Raw genomic sequence first — 14,949 nt, 5'->3', positions numbered from 1 at the left:
ATAAAAAGTTATTAACAGTAAAAGAGCCAAATATATCCCATTCTGCTTACCCAAACCTGGATGTAATAAAGACCTCACTGACAGTGCCACCTGGAAAGCAAATTGCTTCTTTCTTTACCAAAGCATAATATTCGGATTCATTAAAGAATTAGGATCTGCCAGTAAATTAACATTTATTTTTAAACGTGAATCTCTTTTCAAGTATAATAGTGAAATAAGCACATTCCACTCATTGCCCTCATTTTGTGTTTATTTTAGTAATGTCTATTGTCCTCATCATTATCATGTCTGGACCCTTTATTAAAGCAAAGTCTCTGTGAACCTCTGTGTACATGCTAAATCAGTCATTTGAAACAATTTGAGATTGGCCACCTGATGGACTGCATTATCCTGGGCATTTAGACAACATTATTGAATTTCAAATTTTTATGCTTAACATTTGTCAACAGTAGATATTAAGCATTTATCACAATTTATAGGTATATATTTGCTTGCCTCTTTTCTTTTTTTGCCTCACCCCAGAATATAAGTTTCATAAAGCTGGAAATTATATCTGTTTGTTCACAATGTATATTCTATGCTTTGTACAGTGTTTAGCACGTAACAGTCAATAATGAATAAATAAAGGAATAAATATGTAAACGTATCGGTTGTGTATATGATAACTCATTATTCTGTAGTCTTAAGAATAATATTTAAAAATTCTTGGCAAAAAGGCTCATGCTTTTTCATTTGAGAGTTAAATAGGGGAGATACTTAGTTCTTATTATCCGCACAAATATACATCCACTTCTGTGTGTGCTATGTTCTATTTAGGATAGTTCCCGGTCTTCCTGATGTGAGGTCAATAGGCAGGTTACAAATCTACGTAGCTAAGAATAAGGTGCATATTAAAACCAGGATGCAAGAAGAGGCTGTTGAACTTGAACATTCAGCCCAGAGTCTCTTCTCTTCTATACTAAAAGATAGTCATCCTGCAGTCGGAAGTGGCAGTTATTCGGCCATTGGAAAAGTCTCATGTAATAGTAGCTTTTAGATGATGTCTCCTCCAAAGGGGCATCCTGCTCTTAACCTATTGCTGAAAGAGAAATACCATTGTCTATTAATACTACTGGAACTAAAGATGAATAGTGAATTGGACTTGATCTGACAGTGAGTTTGACTTTGATAGCTCGTCACTTAAAAAGGTTCTTTTATATTTATGAAAAAAAGCATGACGTCAAGCCAGGGGGAAAAATTGATATCAACATTTAAGAGCAAACTCGTAGGGCTTCCAAAAAAAAAAAGGCCCTTGTGTGAACTTTTTTTTTTTTCATGCATAACTAATTAGCTTAGGTTATTATAAGCAGGGCTTCTGTGATAAAGTTTCCGGTGGTGTCTCGGGATACCTTGTTTATAGTGCCTTCTCTATGCCAGCCCGTCTTCAAACTGGAATTACAGAAAGTAGAGGGAGGGATAGTCTACCATCTCTCATTGGATTGGGGCCACCTAAAGCGTTGTTATGCTGGAAATGCTAGAATATAATCACTATCAGGTGAGCTTTATTCTGACTCATATTCAGTCTTTGAAATATAATGTAATAAATTGATTTAATACACTTTTTTTGTAATAAACATACTGTTTTCAATAAGTACAAATCTACTCTTTTAATGCTGTTTATTGTTTGATGCCATAAGAAGTAATCCAATGTAGTTTTGAACAAAGTAAATATTAGTAGGATTCTTTTTTTTTTTTTTGCCTAGTGTGTTGCTAAACTGTCTTCATCAGCTCTTGTTCATTGCTCATAAGATTAAATTGTCTTTATCAGGAAAAAAGTGACTTAAAATTGAATAATGTTGTTTTTGGGGGAAAAGTATTTCTCATTCTAAATTACTGTCTGTAGGAAAGCAGAAAAAACATCCTCTTGACTTGTTAATAGTCATGTCTTTTAAAACACATACGTGTAAGTGTTATGCATTTGAAAGAAACTACTTAATGTAGAATTGCTTTTTATGTTGAGTTTTTTCTTAATTAAAATGTTGAATAATCATGTCCAAATGGAAGTGGGAGAATTAATCCACAACTGGTTGATTTAATCACTGGAAGATTTCTATTTATTTTCTACAGCCATTTTACACAGTTGGTTCTTAAGGAGATGTGTGTGTGTGTGTGTGTGTGTGTGTGTGTATGTTTTAAAAAGAAAGCTGTTGTCTTTTCCAAGGAAAGTGAAACAAACTGAGTTATGCCCCTTCTTCTACATTTTTATTTTGTTCTTAATAAACCTTTTCATGTGTGTTGGGGAAGTTTTTGCCCTAAGATAATTTCAAACTTTTAGTTATCAGATATGAGAAGAAGATTTGAAAGAGATGTATAGTTAATTAGCAGGGAAACAAAATAGGGCAAAGTATTACCCCAAATCCTACGAGTTAGACTTTAAACTTCAGTAATATCAAAATCCGTTAGCACAGTGCCTGGTACATAACAAAGGCTTAATAATTTATTCTGTTGGTGGACTGGTCAGTTTCACGTTTGTGCCTGAAAGAAGAGCCATCTGAAACTCACAAATAACAGCGCTGTCTTCTTTTCCCTCCATGGCTATGTTCAGGTGCAGACCCACCTCGAAAACCCCACCAAGTACCACATACAGCAAGCCCAACGGCAGCAGGTAAAGCAGTACCTTTCTACCACTTTAGCAAATAAACATGCCAACCAAGTCCTGAGCTTGCCATGTCCAAACCAGCCTGGCGATCATGTCATGCCACCGGTGCCGGGGAGCAGCGCACCCAACAGCCCCATGGCTATGCTTACGCTTAACTCCAACTGTGAAAAAGAGGTAATTCATGTCTCCTCTCCTCTCCTGTTTTCTTATGCTAAATAACTTGTCTGTTGAATATGATTCCCACACTTAACTGTGGACTCTAGTTTGTCCTTGTGGTCACATTTACCAGCCTTTGTTCCTGATTCACCATCATGGCTGTGGCATTCCAGCCTCTTGTCCCCGTCACTGGGTTATTTGGTGTACGGCACTTGACGGGAGACCTGGCCCTCTCCAAGTGAAACGTGGAGGCGAGGACACTTTTGCCACTTGCTTCTTCTTCCTTAGCTGAGTGCTTTCTTCTCTTCCATGCCTTTCAGTTTATGAAGCAGTGAAAATGAAGAGAGAGGAGAAGGGGAGGTGGAAAAGGAAAAGCAAAAATAGAAGAGGTGTGGGACAGGCGGTTTAGAAGTTCCGCTTGTTGTGAATGTCTGGAATATTATTTTTATTTCTCCCTGAGTTGGGGGGAAAACGCATGGAATGTGCATGGATGGATTTGAATCATATAGCACATGAGACTTTAACGGAAACGCAAAGGTTTAATTGCTGGATACATTATGTTTCAATAATAAAATTGCTGCTGCCCGTTAAATCTGCTTTGGTAAAGGCTGGATTGGAGACAAGACTCAAACTACCTTCAAGCTAATTGGTGCATCAAAATTTGGAGCATATGAATACCTGAGAGTTGTGATTTAATGCTCATTATTTCCGAATTGTGAGATGATGAGCTTCATCTCAGTGGGATTTACTGTACTATGTACTATGAAGTGTTTATGCAAATTCAGAGGCAACTTTTCTAAAGTTGGATTGATTTTAATTTCTAGAGGGACTAAAATCTTTGCCCCTTTGCCCAAACCAACTGCTTTATTTTTCTGTACCCAAATCTGTCATCTAGCAAGATGATTTGACACAAGTTCTTCCTTCATTATTTCATCTCTTGGTCAGATTCCACTTTGTTTGAAAGCTTAGTTCATCTTGTTGCTGTGCCATCAGCTTTGTGTGAACAGGTCATTTAAAAAGTCATTTGCAAATCCAAGTTATAGGCTGTTTTTGCTTGTGTTTTTGCAGGGGTTTTATAAGTTTGAAGAGCAAAACAGGGCAGAGAGCGAGTGCCCAGGCATGAACACACATTCACGAGCGTCCTGTATGCAGGTACTGAATGACTTGGCAGCCTGAGGATGTAACACTTTGTAATTAGAATCTATATTTGTGGTGGATCACACCTTCCTGAAAACTTAAGGATATTTTTTCCCCCATTGATTTTTTTTTTTATAGAGAAAGCTGTGAACAGTGCCTTTTTCTTCATAGTATCTCATGATTAAATAATGACAAGGAAGAATAAACTAAAATATGGTTTTCCCCTAAGTTGCTCCAAAGATTAAAAACTTCTTGAAGTACATAAATTTTAATAAATAAGATACGAAATATGTAATTTAACATAATCAATGTATGTTATACAAATTTGTGGGTTAGCAATTTTTGTATTAGTAAAACCAAGATGTGTGCGTATAATCTAGATATTGTTTCCTAAATGGTATCTCGAGCATATATTTTGAAACTATATTAATTTAATAATATGTAATGGATGCTTTCCCAAGTAACTAAAGTTTCTTCTATTACATCCTATTTAATGGATATATAAATTATGCTATATCTATTTATATATCTATGCATGTATATAGATATAGAATAATAAGCAACAAAATTTTTTGCCTTTCTATATTTCCTGTCATCAACTTGCATTACTTTTGTCATGAGAGAAAAAAATTATTTTAAAAATGCTATTACATCAAACCCACTAATTTTATTTTTCTAAGAACAAAATTAAAAATGGCAAGGAAACTTTGTTCATAAGTTTCCTAACCTATTTGCATATAAAGACAAACAAAACAAATAAAAGTGGTGTCAATAGAAATAGAATCTAACAAACAGTGGATAGTAGTTATTCAAAACTGGCCAATTATTTTTTTCTTAGGGGTCACTTAACAAGACTCCTTTTTTGAGTGTTTACTATATTCCTGGTACTTTGAACACTCCGTACAGTTTGTCCTGAAATCATACAAGAATCCATAAGACAGTAAATATTATTAACCCCCATTTTAGAGATTGAGAAACTGAGGCTTTAAAAGATCGGAGGCGGCTGAGGGAGGAGAATGGCGTGAACCCGGGAGTCGGAGCTTGCAGTGAGCTGAGATCCGGCCACTGCACTCCAGCCTGGGCGACAGAGCGAGACTCCGTCTCAAAAAAAAAAAAAAAAAAAAAAAAAAAAAAGATCGGAGGCTTTGCCCCAATCTAGAAAGTAGGAGAACTGGGATTCCAACTCAAACCCATGAATGTTGGAGTCTCTCCTCTTTAATGGAAGTGGCAAAAGAGATAGAAGAGCATCCCTGTTAGTTCTGTGATTTCATTGTGTAACTATGAAGTACTGTTAAGACCCAAGCACAGACATACCAACTAGCTCAAATACATAAGGTGTTTATGAAGAAATGTTTTCACAGACTTGTCTTTGCAACTGCTGCAATGCACATGTAATCACTGTTGTTTATTATCATAACTGATGTTTTGGTACTTCAGAAATAAAATTGATCTAGTGGGAATGTCAGCTCCATGACTGTAATGATAACCTCGGCCTGGTGTACTCCTTGGGGAGTACCAAGCACACTGGCAGCTGTACAAGGAGAAACTTATTTTACAAGTCACTGTAAGATGGGTGCAGGGATAGCCAGTGGCCTGCAAGACACAATGTCCACGCTTCCCTGTGGAACCAAAGGGCAGAATTACCATCTGTGTTTTCCTTCTGCAAGAAAAGGGTATGGGCCATCGTCTTTGGGGGGAAAAAGTAGAATGACAGCTGTCATTCAAGATGAAGTGCTCTGGTACATCTTTCCTGTTTAGGACAGGCAGTTTAGCATAGTTGTGAAAGCATGGGTTAAATCGTGGCTCCAGTCTTTCTTCAGTGTGTGACTTTGGGTGAGCTGCTTCTCATTTATTTCACCTGGAAAATTGCTGTAATAATAGTACCTGCCATGATAGGGTTTTCGTTAGGGCAAAAACTTAGCCTATGAAAATCCTTGAACCCAGTGCTTGGCAACTCATAATCACTCATTAAATGCTGGCTACAAGTATTATTCTCATCACCCATTAGTGTTAATGGTCTTCAATACTATTTTATTTTAGTGGAAAGAGGACAGTTACTTCTTAGAATCTAACTAAAGACCATTATTGCTTTGGGTAAAGAAAGACCATGAGTCTCTTTTTAGGTTATGTTGCATAGTTTTATTTATTTTTGTCTCTCTTCTGTTGCCCTTTTTCCTACAGATGGATGATGTAATCGATGACATCATTAGCCTAGAATCAAGTTATAATGAGGAAATCTTGGGCTTGATGGATCCTGCTTTGCAAATGGCGAATACGGTATTGGTAACCTTTTTTGAAGTAGAAAATCTTGAGGTGTTTCCAGGGTTCTCTTCTTTTTTCTTAAACTTTTATTGTATCTTTGTAACTGGTTCACTGATGAAATGTATTAATAGTAAAATGGAGAATTATCTCAGGATCACAAATAAGTGACTTTGACATCAGAAATTAAGAAGTTTTTATGAGTTTATGAATAAGCCCATGATAAAACTCTACATTCCCTGGAGTCCAAGAGCAGTTTTGATAGGACATTATCCCTTCCAATTCCCTTGACATCTAATGCCCAACCCAGTACACTGCAGCCAAGGGAACCATTATGAACTGCACTATTCACAATGGTGCTCTAGTCAGCCTGAAAAAGGTTGTGCAGTTTTTCAAGAAGGTTTTTTCATATTCTTAGGTGATAGAGGGACATTGGGGTTACCCTTATCCAACAGCAAAATTTATTCCAACTTCAGTTCATAAACAATGGTCCTGTTTGCTATTATATGTTACTTGTTTTTCTCTGTAATTTAGAGACTTGCCTATATTGTTTATTTTCCTTCATTCCTTACATTTTAGCCTTATGTTACTGTTTCACCAAAGTCTTATTGCAGATCTTATTTATTCCTTGCAATTATTCTGTGAGTCAAGTTCGGATGGTATCATTGCCCTCAGTTTTAAACTGTAACTAGGTTAGACGGTCTTATGCAAGATTACATAGCTTGGGTGTATCAGAGCCAGGCCTGCTTGGCAGGTCTTTGAATGCCTTCTCCAATCCTTTTCTGTTTTCTCTGAGAGCAATGCTATGAGACTATCATATTCTTAATAACTAGTGTTTTAAAGACCAATATTTATTGAGGGGAAAGGGAAAAGGGGAGTTGTTCAAAGAGTATGGAGTTTCAGATTTGCAAGATGAAAAATTCTGGAGATCTATTTGACAACAATGTGAACATACATAACACTATTGAACCATACACTTAAAACTGGTTAAGATGGCAACTTTTATCGTATGTGTTTTTTACCATGATGAAAGTTTTTAAAGATACGACTAACTTCCAATAGTAAATTCCCTTGGCCAGGGGACAAAATAGCACTTACTTAGTTACACCAGAATCCTCAGAAAATTGAGTCTTATAATAGCACTTTTTTTTTTTTAAATCCATCTCGGTCCAGTTCTTCAAGTTCACTGCCTTGAACTCATGTGGGGTGAGGACTTCCCTTGAAACCTCAAGCTTCTTCTGTGATATTTGGAGTTTGTCTACTTTCCACCCATTTAAACCCACACCCTGATTTTGGAAGAACCAGGTGTTCTGCCATTTTGATAAAAGTTTTCTTGCCAAACTATCCCAACCTCTTGGAATCCTTGGTTGGCTTTTGTGGAACCTTTCTGCTTACAAGTTGGTGCATCCCATGAGGCCAACTACACTTGTCTAGCAGTCAGAATCTTAGGACGAACATGCGCGAAACACTTGGGGAAGCATGCCCTGGGGAATTTATAAATATACCCAAAGACATATATTTACGTTACATTGCTCTAGCAGCATTAATTAGCAATGGCCCAGTCATTTCAAAAGAACTTTGCCATAAGAGTGGTCATTTTGCTAGTGGTGTCAAATGGGTCCCTGGGCACCCTCAAGTGGGCTGTTAGAATTGATATGATTCTGTAAAATCATTGACTTTTTTTGTAATGGCAAAGACCTTTGATGTCATTTGGTCTAACCTAGTACTCAATCCATTTGCTTTCTGTGGTTTGTTTGTTTGTTTGTTTGTTTATACAGGATTTCATTTTGTTGCCTAGGCTGATCTTGAGCTCCTGGGTTCAAGTGATCTTCCTCCCTCAAGTAGCTGGGATTATAGGCATGCACCACTATGCCTGGCCTGACCTTCTCTTGCATCTCCTTCATATTCTCCACAAAAAAATCAAGCCATCCAGCTTCTTGAAAGCCTCCAAAAAAGGATCTGTACTAGCTCACTAGGGAAATAGCAAAGCACAATGGTTAGGATTTAGAGATTTCTGACCAGATCTGGGGTCAAATCCTGAATCTGCCATTTCCTCTGTGACCTTGCATGTTATTTAGCTTCCTGAAACCCTACGTTTCCCCATCTGTAAAATGGGGCTGTTAAATATACCTATATCATGTGGTTAACACACTTGATAAAGTATCTACAGTATTTAGCGTTGGAAACACAAGTTGTATTCTAAATTATTAAATATAACTTATTAATTATAATATCAAATAATATGGATAGTATTTGTGTATTCAGCTGATCTTCATTGAGCCCCTATAATGTATCCAGCTCTATGTTAGCTATCTGTGAGACATATTTATCTCAGAATATCCCTCACAGTAAATAACGCTGTAAATTGCAGCATGAGTCGTAGTTTGCTTCATGGAGAACTTTTTCACATACCAACCCTTCTGAAGACAGTTGTTATGACCCCATATATGCTTCTGTCCTTTAGAATGAATACCTGGCTGGGCCCATGGCTCACGCCTATAATCCTAGCACTTTGGGAGGCTGAAGCAAGAGGATCACTTGAGACCAGGAGTTGGAGATCAGCCTGGGCAACATAGAGAGAACCCGTCTCTATAAAAAATATAAAAAATTAGCTGGGTGGGGTAGTAGTACATACCTGTAGTCCTAGCTACTCAGGAGGCTGAGATGGGAGGATCACTTGAGCCCAAGAGTTCAAGGATGCAATGAATCATGATCATGCCACTGTCCTTTAGCCTGGGCAACAGAGGAAGACCCTGTCTCTAAAAAACACATTTAAAAATAAAAAAGTAGAATGAATCCTCATACCTCTTCATTCCATCTACATTAGCGTTGAGGCCTTGTTCCTTCATTATATGGTTGCTCCTAAACTATATTAAAGATTAATTTAGTATTTATTAATATGCCTAATAGGTGGGCAGCACCGGGCAAGGTGCTGTGGATGCAAAGGTGACTAAGGTATGTTTCCTGTTCTCATGGGGGGTTCTCATGGGAGTTACCAGTCTAGAAGGGGGAGACTCTTTTAGCCCTTGAGGGGAGAAGGACAATTCAGGAGCAGAGAGGCCATCTCAAAGGAAATTTCCAGATAAGAAAGATCCTCTGGGCAGAGTTGAATTAACTCCCAGACAGGAGAGGAGTCCCCTGCAGCCACCCTTAGAAGTCACTGACTTTATCCCGGCATCCACCTCTCTTCTATTTCCCCATGCTAGAAAGGCTAAATGTGGCTCCATTAGAGTCTTCTTTCAACAAATCTATTTCAGCATTTTGCCATTAGGGGAAAGGCAATGTAACTTCAACATTAGGAGCACAGACTCTGAACCAGACATCTGAATACATACCCTTGAGTGAGTGATTCAACCTCTCTGCTTCTGTGTCCTTGTCTGTAAAATGGGGATCATAATAGCATCTACTGCAATAGAATTAATGGGAGAATTATAAGAGGTCATCCACAAAAAGCATTTAGAACAGTTGGGCCCTGATAAGCTCTCACTAAAAGTTAGTTACTAGCTCTTATTCTTGATGAACTTGGGTTTTAGTTGTCAAAATTAAGTAACAAAGCTACTATAACCTATTAACATTTTAATTTTTTTCCCACAGTAAAGTTTAAATTTAATGTTCTTCATGTTAGGCATTTTTTTTCTTTTATTTGATTATTTGAAATGCTTTATTTCAAGTTAACTACTGAGAAAAAAATAAAGTGGAAGGAACACTTAGAAAGGAAACTGTCCTAAGGGAATTGAAGTCTAGAAATAACTATTCTGAGAGCACAAGGGCCCTCTTGTACTATCAAAAACAAAGAATAAAAGTCCCAGTTTACTTGTGTTAACAGTGCTCAATTGATATTCGGAGAAGGGGACCATCCAGAGAGAAAAAATAATAACATTTTACAATTATCATTTACTTGGGAAAATATTCATTTTGGTGGAGCACAACATTGAAGAACTCAATTCAGACCAATATGGGGGCATAGACCCAGCCGCATCTTCCTTCAGTTTTTTTGTCCCAATTAGACTGTGGCTTTCGTCTGTCCATGGTGCAGTTTGTGCTCTGGAAGTGAAATCTTGCTATTTAGGTAAATGGCCTGGATAAAAACCCAACAAAGATGTGAAATATACACGTTAATAGAAGAAGTCTCTTCCTCTTTCTTAGCTCTTAAAGGTGTTATTTTGACCTAATTGTGATGTTAACTATATTTATGGGGGAAGTTTTCTAATGCAGAAGAACCAACCACAGAATCCTTTCTTTAAAATGCATGACTAGGAGACACATTTTAAATTATTTCCATCAACCTTCCTTTTAGTAGCTTCAGCAAATAAGAGCTGTTGATACAAAGAATATACACCACCATTTAGAACACAGTTTCTCAACTGTGGAACTGTTGACATTTGGGATGCATAAGTCTTTGTGGTGGGAGACTGTCCTGTGCATTTTAGGATGCTTAACAGCATCCCTGGCCTTCACCCACTGGATGTCAGCAGCAAATACCCTGCAGGTGCATCAGCTGAAAATACCTCCAGACATTGATCCGGGGGAAACAAAATCAGCTGTAGTGTAGAAGCCCTGACTTGGAATAATGACTGGTCACCTCAGCCTTGCAGATTCCCTGATTTCTGTTCCTAGATTTGTATTGCAGTCTGGTAAAAATTGTCTAATCGTTGACAATGTACTTAGTAATTAACATGGCAAGTGGTTTTGTTGATCAAAGTGAACATTAGCTCACCTGTCAAAACTGTAAAGTGGGAATCCAGTACTCCCTAGAAAATTATAATACGTGTTGTTAATCATAGTGGTTACCACTTACTGATCACTGAAGTAACAGGCACTGTGTTTCACCTACTTTATCTCTATGAAATCTTATGAAAACCCTGTGAGATGAATGGTTGTCGCTTTTCAATTGGAGACACTAAGCCTCAGAGAACTTGCTTAATATCACATAGCAAGTTAGCAAAGAGGCAGGATTTTAATCTGGATCTCTGACTCCTAAGCACAGGCTATAAAGTTCTGCACCATTAATCGGTAGATTGGAGTATCCACATTTGGCTAATAAGCGGCAGGGTTTTTATTTCTTCAGATCTAATTGGAGATGAATTGAAAGTTGCAGTTTCTAATTGGTTAATATCAGCATGTTGATACTCTCCCCACCCCCAGTTCTGCTGTTAACATGGGACCTGAGCCTCCAACCAAAAACCTCCATTTGGCAATGGCCAAACCTTGGCTTTTCTTTCTGTAAAAAGCAGTAAGATGCCATACACAAAGTGCCATTTTAATTCTGTGCTTGGCCCAAAGTAGGCACCCAAAAAATGAGATGACCCCCAGCAAAATATTCTGGCATGCTTTCTGCTTCCCGCTCCTAATCAGTAAGTATGGGGAAAGCCGCCGAAGCAGGAAATCTTTCAGAGAAGTAGATAGAGGGCTATAAGCTTTTTCAACTGGAAGTAATGATGTCTGACCTCAGTAGAGTGCCCAATGAGGCATCTTGCTGTAGGGATTTTAATTCATTTCCCTTATTGGTGTGCACTGTCATCAATCGATGCTAATCACAGCAGTCCTTTCTGTAGTTTTTCACCTGTCTCAATCCATTTCTCACTAGGTATCCCCCACTTTGCTCTTTGTCTCCCCCACCCTGTCCATCTGGCTGTCTATGGCAGAAAGCATTCTCTCTCTCAGTCATGTACATATCTCTTCTTTAGAATATAGTTAGAAAATATGTTCTTGTCCAGAAGAAGCTTAGAATTAGATGTCTGTTCCACATAGGTCTATCAATGACTTGGAGATGTGTATCAGTTGCTATTATTTATCCCTAACAAATCTTCATAATAACACAGTGAGTTTTGCATACAATTTGCATATGAAAACCATATATGTGATTTGCCTTTCTAGAGCAAGGGGAATAATTTTTCTTTTAGCTTATTGCTTTGAATTTTCAAGTCACATTCTTGGTTTGTTAAAACCCAGAAGCTTTCCCAAAACCTGAAATTCTCAAAAGATAGGGGAATAAAGCTTTGGAATCCAAGGAGTTACCAGACATCATGACAACTGTATAAGTTTAGTCTCTCTGGTACTTTACAGGGCTATTTTGAAACATGTGAGTGCCTTTCACTTTGCGTTAAATTGGACAAGAATAAAACTAAACACACACACAGAGCAAGGCTGACCCTGAGAAGGTGACCTATTTCAAATAAAACCACTTAGTGAAATGATAGCTAATAATCAAAGTCACTTTTTATCAATTCCTTAAAGGGCCTTGAAATACGATACAAGGGCATTTTAAATGACCACAATGTCTATTTTTGTGCATGTGTATGGGGGTATGTGTATTAGGTTTTATGCACATACTATAAATGCTGTTTTCAAAAAGGAGCAAAAGAGGGAGTTGTATTCTGCTGGTTTGTCTGTCCTCCCTGCCCACCCCAGTCCTGTTTGAGCCAGTGTCTGATTCACCCGTCAAGAAGTATCTTATTCCATGTCCATTGCCTCCCACCCAAATCTCTTTAGCTAGGGGTTTAATTCATAGAGTATATGTTTAGAAGCCATCCCAGAAATTGATGCAATGGCTACCAATGAGGGGAAGCACATTTGAATCGTATTTTGTGGGATATTTTCATCTGTATGTTAGTGGTCATTTGAGAGGATACAAGGTACTCTGTTGAATACAGTTTTTACTAGATACCTCTCAGTCACTAAACATTTTAATCACACCTAAATGCTTTCTGAATGTACTTTTCTCAGATGTAGAATACAATTCAATGTGTAATCAAGAAACGGGAGGGCTAAACAACATAAAAGTCTTACCCAGTAATCATGGTTATAGAAATTGTTTGAATCAGTCTAGTAACGGTACATGTCTGCAAGTGGAAGGAGTGAGGTCACTCAATGATTTCTCCATAGTTACTATTTCAAACTGTATTTCAGGGTGTGGGAAGGGGGATCCATTTGGGCCTTTTCTACAAAAACAGGCCTATAAACTGCTGCAACCAGCTAGTTACCAAGAAATGCACATACACAACCAAAGGAGAGCTCGCTGCTTTAAAACATCCCACTCAGAACCAGAGGAAAAACTCTGATGCTAGCTTGGGGAAGGCTAACTATTTCTTTTACTTTTTATTTTTTTAATTTTTTTTAAAGTGTAAATTGTTGCTCTGTTTTAAAGTCTGTGGGCTCCCTCTTGTGGCTTTGTGGAAAATTTCAATTTCAAGAAAATGCTTTTTCCCTCTAGCATTAAGGAAATCATTTCTTTTCCAATTTAAAAACAAATAAATAAAAACTTTCATTGCTTTTCCTTGTAAAAGGAAAAGAAGAAGAGGTGGAGACGAGAAGGAAGGAACAAAATTAACTTTAATGGAAAGTCCTATTTGGTGAAAAGGTCATTTTATATACAATCCTGTTTTACAATAATAGCCAACATTTCCTGAACATCCTCTGTATGCTACTAGTTGTACTAGATAATGCATTCACCACATTATTCATTGTCTCCATGCTCAAAATAAGCCCACTGGCTAGTTAGTGTAATCATTTTATGGGTGTGAGACTGTACTTTCCTCCCACAAAGGGAGCTAGTTGAGGAGATCCTGTGACTCTCTTTTCATATCTGCAAGCGAATGAAAAAATAAACATCTCATATTTTCCTATTTTAAAAATGATTTTTTTTGTATCAAATAATTTTTCTTAAATAAATCCTAGAGTAGGATCATAGTTTTTTATCTGAAAAAACGTGGGAATTGTTCAACAGTTAATTTCTGTTACTGTTGGTCTCTCTCTAGTTGCCTGTCTCGGGAAACTTGATTGATCTTTATGGAAACCAAGGTCTGCCCCCACCAGGCCTCACCATCAGCAACTCCTGTCCAGCCAACCTCCCCAACATAAAAAGGGAGCTCACAGGTAAACACCTAACAAATGTACCTCTTACTGCAGATTTCAAGGAGATCCTTGAAAATCTCCTGAGATACTGGGAATCGGGGCCACAATTACTACATGTCACCAATCACTGTATCTATGATGAAGGTCCCCTTTGCACTGGGGATAGTAGGCAACTCTTTCAGCTGTAACTGTCTCCACCCTACCTGATTTGTATGTTTCTTTGTTGTTGTTGTTGTTGTTGTTGTTATTGAGACGGAGTCTTGCTCTGTCGCCCAGGCTGGAGTGCAGTGGCCGGATCTCAGCTCACTGCAAGCTCCGCCTCCCGGGTTTACGCCATTCTCCTGCCTCAGCCTCCCGAGTAGCTGGGACTACAGGCGCCCGCCACCTCACCCGGCTAGTTTTTTGTATTTTTTTAGTAGAGACGGGGTTTCACCGTGTTAGCCAGGATGGTCTCGATCTCCTGACCTCGTGATCCGCCTGTCTCGGCCTCCCAAAGTGCTGGGATTACAGGCTTGAGCCACCGCGCCCGGCCCAATATGTATGTTTCTTACAAGCCCCTAGAGGCATTGGAGTTTGAGAACCCAGATCTGAATTTTCCTTTGAACACATTCGAGCCCACAATTGGGATAGCAAGAGAACATATTTCCTACATCTTCAGATGCCTCCTGTTGTCTTTTGCTGTATTGTGTGCAAAAGATTTATTACACAGGGGGGAAAAATTATAAAATGGAGCAATGGGTATTATTTGTTCTTAAGGCAAGTGTGAAATTACCTATTTCTCTACTTTGCTTAATGCTTTAGGGAAGGCATTTATTTGGTCATTAAAACATGGCGGTAACTATATTAGAACTGGCATTCTACCATGGTGAATTTTATGGCCCTTACCCCACCCCTCCTTTTATTAT

At 38.2% G+C, this 14,949-nt stretch overlaps 1 protein-coding gene across 13 annotated transcripts in view; it reads left to right on the top strand.

Moving 5' to 3' along the window:
- Positions 1–14,949, top strand: part of MITF (melanogenesis associated transcription factor) — a 224,450-nt gene that overhangs the window by 189,979 nt on the left and 19,522 nt on the right. For 9 of the 13 annotated variants that reach the window (XM_025376103.1, XM_025376098.1, XM_025376095.1 and 6 more), the window contains 4 exons: positions 2,585–2,812; positions 3,863–3,946; positions 6,113–6,208; positions 13,948–14,065. In XM_025376103.1, coding sequence (XP_025231888.1) covers positions 2,585–2,812; positions 3,863–3,946; positions 6,113–6,208; positions 13,948–14,065 — 526 coding nt within the window. Of the gene's footprint in view, positions 1–1,376; positions 1,535–2,584; positions 2,813–3,114; positions 3,831–3,862; positions 3,947–6,112; positions 6,209–13,947; positions 14,066–14,949 lie in introns of those variants that run through there. The other 4 variants (XM_025376105.1, XM_025376104.1, XM_025376106.1 and 1 more) reach the window with 3 other exon arrangements.

This window comes from Theropithecus gelada, chromosome 2 (assembly GCF_003255815.1).
Source record: "Theropithecus gelada isolate Dixy chromosome 2, Tgel_1.0, whole genome shotgun sequence".
Lineage (NCBI taxonomy): Eukaryota > Metazoa > Chordata > Mammalia > Primates > Cercopithecidae > Theropithecus > Theropithecus gelada.
The sequence above is the reverse complement of the archived record's forward strand: the minus strand, read 5'-3'. Positions and strand labels throughout refer to the sequence as shown.